General features: G+C 43.8%; 1 protein-coding gene and 1 long non-coding RNA gene across 4 annotated transcripts in view; one reads left to right on the forward strand and one right to left on the reverse strand.

Annotated features, from left to right (window-relative positions):
• Positions 1–3,225, reverse strand: part of NRDE2 (NRDE-2, necessary for RNA interference, domain containing) — a 50,040-nt gene extending 46,815 nt beyond the window's left edge. For both annotated transcript variants that reach the window (XR_005363688.1, XM_038545546.1), the window contains exon 1: positions 3,072–3,225. Coding sequence is in view for 1 of the 2 variants with exons in the window: in XM_038545546.1 (XP_038401474.1) it covers positions 3,072–3,135 (64 nt within the window). In the remaining variant the exon portion in view is untranslated. The remainder of the gene's footprint in view (positions 1–3,071) is intronic.
• On the forward strand, positions 2,579–3,567 carry LOC119872918. Of its 2 annotated transcripts, none has more exons than XR_005363690.1 (2): positions 2,579–3,242; positions 3,389–3,567. It is a non-coding gene; the product is annotated as an uncharacterized LOC119872918 (long non-coding RNA). The 2 variants fall into 2 exon arrangements; XR_005363689.1 differs by having other exon boundaries at positions 2,579–3,028.
• Positions 3,568–6,251: the final 2,684 nt, after the last annotated feature.

A 6,251-nucleotide genomic window follows, 5' to 3' on the forward strand; every position in this document is an offset into this window, starting at 1 on the left:
ATCTGGGTCATGTCAAAAAGACACACATCGAACTTAATTAGACTCCCATTAGCCACGGATGGGATGATTTGAGCATTAGAAAAATAATATCTACAATGGATCAAAATCCAAGCGTTAAAAATTCAACAGTTCATAATGAAGAGGGAGACCTCTAAAAGTCGCAGAGAGCCCAACTCATTTTCTGAAAACTGACAAAGGGAACAAATTAACCATTCATCCTGTCTTTCCCGCCTGCATTCTATTTCCGGGTATCCCAATAGTGTTGACAGAAAGTTTACAGAATAATTGATACTAACATAGGAGAAAAACTAAAGTTAGAAAATAACCATTTGTAACCCCAATGAAATAATGCATCTAAGCAACAATCATAAATGGCTGCAAAAATCATTAGGTAAAAGACTGATGGGCAGCGTCATCACGGATGAGTCCAGTTGTCCCTGAAATCACTGATCAATCCTAACATTACCAAAAGAAGAAAAGCTAGACAGCACATCCTCCCAAACTGAGTAAACAGCAAACACCCAATGAGGTATTTTCAATGAAAATTATACCTGAATCTAATTAACTCTCTAGATCTAATTGCCAGTTCACAGGAAATACTGGGATAGAGAAGGATGCTGAATGACACCAAGGAGGATTTGGTAGGAAACGTCAACAGGACAAGTGACCCAGTTTCCTCAACAAATAAATCACCAGGGAAAATGAAAGGGAAGGAGAAACGGTTTCATATTAAAAAGAGACCTAAGAGATGCATTCACAAAATACAATGTTGTATCTTTCTTGGGAAAGCACTTTCTTGAAGCAGCACTAAAAGGCCATTTTTGAGACAACTTGGGAAATTTGAACGTTGACGGGAAATTAGATGATATTAAAGAATCAGAGTTAATTTGAGTGATAACGTCTAAATTTGTAAAAATACAGTGCTTCCTAAAAACCTCTTTTACAAACATTATCCTGATATTGAATACCCAGAAAATGTGTGATAAATATTGGTGAAGATCAATGACAAGGACGACACTCTCCTGTAAACTTTCCATTTCACCCTCCCCAAAGAAGAGATAAACCTTTGGCCTGTTAAGTCACTACCCGCCCCTCACTACTGGTCCCAACCATATTTCCCAAGGCTCCTCATTAGGCCTCTATATTTCCACACAAACTGGACTGTTTGCAATTTTCTGCCCAGGTCACATGATTTCCTTCCTGCGTGTCTTTAAAGGCCCTGGAATGCCCTTCCATTATCTCCATCTGTCCAGATCGCACGGTCTTGAAGACCCATTGCCAAAGTCACCTACTAAATAAAGCCTTCTTGAACTTCCCATCAGAAGTCAGTATTCCTGTAGTTCACCTGATACCTATAACATCTTACCTTTTCTGTCACTTTTTAAAAAATACCTATTGATGTAAGGAAGACATCAGGGTTCCAAGCTGAGGGCCAAGAAAGACTTCTTGAGACGTGCCTGGTGCAAAAAGGAGGCTTTTATTAAAGCACGGGGACAGGGGATCCCTGGGTGGCTTGGTGGTTTAGCACCTGCCTTCGGCCCAGGGCATGATCCTGGAGTCCCCGGATCACGTCCTGCGTCAGACTCCTGGGATGGAGCCTGCTTCTCCCTCTGCCTGTGTCTCTGCTCCCTACCCCCCATGTCTATCATGAATAAATAAATAATATTTTAAAAAAAGAAAAAAGCTGGGATCCCTGGGTGGCACAGCGGTTTGGCGCCTGCCTTTGGCCCAGGGCGCGATCCTGGAGACCCGGGATCGAATCCCACATCGGGCTTCCTGCATGGAGCCCGCTTCTCCCTCTGCCTGTGTCTCTGCCTCTCTCTCTCTCTCTCTCTGTGACTATCATGAATAAATAAATAAAATCTTTAAAAAAAAAAAAAAAAAAAAGAAAAAAGCACGGGGACAGGACCTGTGGACAGGAAGAGCTGCACTGGGGTCATGATGAGTGGCCCATTCTGTACTTTCAAGCTGGGAAGGGATTGGGAAGAGCGTTAAGTCTCTAAGAAACATCGGAAGCAAAGTCTCCAGGACCTTTCACCCTTAGCAAAGTATTAACAACCCAGGCAGTTCAGTCCCTAGAGGATTGTCGCCTTGCCTGTTTCAAGGACTTGTCAACCGGCTGTAGGGAGTAAGGAAATGTAATAATATTTCTTATGCCTGTTTCCCATATCGCCTGTTATTGGTCTGTATACTCAGCAGACATTTCTTGCACACCTACAATATTCTGGACCTGAGCTCTGGGGGAAGTATGCTGCAGTCTGGAGACACTGTCCCCGACCACATGCAGGTTACAACCTAGTCAAGGATAACCAAAAATTACACTAATTTACATAGGAAATTACTCAAAATGATGAAGAGCATTACCAAAAAAAAAAAAAAAAAAAAAAAAAAGGTGTAGGAACCATAAGAGGATATAAAAGAGGAGTCAGACACAATTGGGCTCGGCCACATTATGTGTAGGATTTAGGATTAATGACTTTAAATTACAATCCCCTGTCTCAGGTTGTGATAACTGCAGATCTCCTGGGACCAGAACATGGAACGTGATTCCCCTCAATGTCCAGTTCTGATTCCCAGCACCTGTGCTCCCCTCCCCCCCGCAGAGAAACCGCGCGTGGTCAGGCTGCGGATGCTAACCCCCAGCTCCAGTTCTGCCAAAAGCTAGGAACCCACCGGACAGTTCAGAATTCAGTAAAACGGGGGAAAACGCCAGGAGGGATGCAGTGGGAACACCTAGCCTTTTGCACCAGGACTCTCCCCGGAATGTGAATGTCTGTGTCTCAGGGGGACGTGGCGGAGGCCCCGGGCGAGGAGGGGGTCCGAGCGCGCCACCACCTGCAGTCCGCGCCCCACGACCCCTGCCAGGGCTCCTCTTCCTGCGACCAGCGCTCGGCAACTCCAACCTCACGCCGGGACCAGCCCAGGCGCCCTTCCCAGAAGGCTTTGCAGCGCCGCGGAGAACTCTGGGACACAGATGGATAAACAAACCCCAAGCAGGGGCCGAGACCTGGGACCGAGACACTCCGCCGTAAGCCCGCCGAGTGCCTTCTTCATCCCTTTTGCCTGCTTACCTTTCCTCGCGCTGCCGCCATCCGGAGCCCCACTAATGCCAGCAAAGGCCGGGAACAGCGCCATGGCCACAGGCCGCGCTGCCGTCCCCTCTACAGAAATGGCGCCGGGGCGCGGACGCCGGTAGTGAGGCCTTAGCTCTCGCGGTGCACTCTGGGAAGTGTGGTTTTTGTGTGCGTGTGTGTTTTTTTTAACCCCGGAGCTCCCTCGGGCTAGACCCGGAACTGGGCGGGGCCAGGGGCGGGGCTATTGATGGGGCGGGGCTAGGGGCGGGGCTAGGGGCGGGGCGGAACCACTAACGTATAATTGATACCCGAAGGTTGAGAACCGGGAAAATGCAGAGAGCCCGAGGCGCGGAACCAACCGGGAGCTGGGATCCTAGTTCGACCCCTGGACGCGTCACAGTGTCACTAACTGGGTCAGAGTAATCGAACTCTGGCAGCTTCAGTTTCCTCTCCTGCAAAATGTTCGTAAAGATTAAACGAGCATCGTAAGGAAGCTGCTTGGTTGTCATTGTGCCAGGACCAAGGGAAACACCTGGTAAAAATTAGCTGTTATGTGAGTTGTGACTGCAGGTCCAACTCAAAACCGTGTGAGATATCCCAACTTCAGTTTACCATTTAAAATATCTAAGCGGGGCGGGGGGTGGGGGGGGCGCCTGGGTGGCTGAGGTCGTGACCCCAGGGTCCTGGGATCGAGTCCCGCATCGGGATCCCCGCAGGGAGCCTGTTTCTCCTGTCTCTGCCTCTCTCTGTGTGTCTCTCATGAATAAATAAATACAATCTTTAAAAAAATAATAAAAATAAAACTCTTACATAAAATAGATATTAATTAAATAAATTAGATATTAGATAAAATATCTAAGCAATACAAAAGAATGGAAGGTCTAATCAAGTTCAAAAGTCTTTGCTAGTTAGAAAACATATTTACGCACCCATGAGGTATTCTTGACAAAAAAAAAAAAAAGCATCTGAATCTAATCAAGCCTGCTACTAGAAATATAAGGGATGAAGAAAACTTAGAGAGTTCATACCACCTAAAAGTTCATACCCCTCAGCCAAATCCAGAGTGTGGGAAATTATAGAAAACAACCCAGTTTCTTCAAAAAAAATCAATGGGGATCCCTGGGTGGCGCAGCGGTTTAGCGCCTGCCTTTGGCCCAGGGCGCGATCCTGGAGACCCGGGATCGAGTCCCACGTCGGGCTCCCGGTGCATGGAGCCTGCTTCTCCCTCTGCCTGTGTCTCTGCCTCTCTCTCTCTCTCTCTGTGACTATCATAAATAAATAAATAATTAAAAAAAAATCAATGGCTTTAAGGGCACAGAAGATGGCAATAGACTTAAACACCTTTAGAGACGTATCAACCAGACAAATATACGGCCTTGTTACGATTCTGATCGGACATTGTAAAAACATCTCTTTTAGACAGTTGGAGAAATAAGAGGTGGACAGAGTGTAGTAGATTACATCAATTCTTGTTAATTTGGTTCAATGAGATAATGGCACTGTTACTTTTTGAAGTTCTTATTGGAGGTGCCTGGCTGGCTCAGTCAGTAGAGCATGCAACTCTTGATCTTGGGGGTGTAAGTTCAAGCCTCACATTGGGCTTGGAGCGTACTTTTAAAAATATTAAGGTTTTTATATATTAGAGATACACACTCTAGTATTTGCAGGTGAAAATAGATAAATGAAAATATATTTCTTTGGATCCCTGGAAGTTCAAAGATCTCTAGAGTTGAATAGAAAATATAGGAGAAACCAAATAGTTACAAATCTAACCTAGGGATGGGTGGACTCAAGAAAGCTGTAGACCTTGTATGAGTCCAAAATAAGCACCCTTCATGCTTTGAAGACCATCATTGTATTTATAAAAAGGATCTTAGTATGAGAGATGAGTAGTAAACCTTTGCATGTCTGCAACTTTAAAATTCAGGTTCTACCAAAATCTCTGGCTCTAAGTTACTTCAATTAGCTGGGACAGCATCTGCTTCCTTAGCCAATTACTTTGCTTAGCTGGGATGGTGACGGTCCTTTCCAGGGCTTCGTATTTTTCTACTCCAGAAAAATAAGTAATATGGAAGGTTTGGGAGAATCAAAACCATAAGAGTAACGTCTCTGTAATCAGAAGGAATCTGGGCATGTGAGATATTTTCTGTGCCACAAATGTGTAAGAGAATTTGGCCTAAGAGACCCTTCTTGTAAGAACAATTTAAAGTGTTTACTCAGGAGCGCCTGATGGCTTAATAGAGCATGTGACACTGATCTCAGTCAAGAGTTCAAGCCCTATAGTGGGTGTGGAGATTACTAAAATAATAATAATTTTTAAAAATAAAAAAATAAAATGTATAATTGAGTAACTGATACAAACTTCTGATTTTAAGTTGAAATCTTAGGAAGTTTAGACAGTTTCAGAACATCTGAGAAAGGGGTGCCTGGGTGGCTCCGTGATTAAGCATCTGCCTTTGGTTCAGAGCATGACCCCAGGGTCCTGGGATAGAGTCCCACATTGGGCTCCCTGCAGGGAGCCTGCTTCTCCCTCTGCCTGTGTCTCTGCTTCTCTCTGTGTGTCTCTCATGAATAAATACACAAAATCTTTTTTAAAAAATCTAAGAGAATTTAAAGTCTACTATATGTGTAAGTATAATTGCTTTACTTTATAAAAATTAATACTTGACAGGTAATTGAAGTACATCAAAAAGAAATAATGTGTACATGTGCTATTTTGGCCTTTTTTTGGTAAAATGTTGAAATGTTCTATAGTGCAGAATTTTTAAACTAAAAATTAAAATTTTGCTTTTTAAAAAATGTAACAATAAAAGGGGACAAACTACCAATACACACAACAATATGAATGAATCTCAAAATTGGTATGCTGGGTAAAAACAGACAGACACAAGAGCACTTACCATATGGTTCTATTTATGCAAAATTCTAGGAAATGCAAATTAATATATAGTAACAGAAAGCAGATCAGTGGTTGCCTAGGGCTGTGGGAGCAGAGGGAGGGATATTCTATGGGAGGCCTGCAGAATCTCTTGGGGGTAATAGAAATATTCTGTATCTTGATTGTGGTGGTGGTGGTTTCACAGAAGTGTAACCACCATCTGTTTTTTTTTTTTTTTAAAGCTTAAGGACACACCAAGGTTTTGAATTTGTTGTTTAATAAATTAAACACTAACCTTT

The sequence above is a fragment of the Canis lupus genome, chromosome 8, assembly GCF_011100685.1.
Source record: "Canis lupus familiaris isolate Mischka breed German Shepherd chromosome 8, alternate assembly UU_Cfam_GSD_1.0, whole genome shotgun sequence".
Classification (NCBI taxonomy): Eukaryota; Metazoa; Chordata; class Mammalia; order Carnivora; family Canidae; genus Canis; species Canis lupus.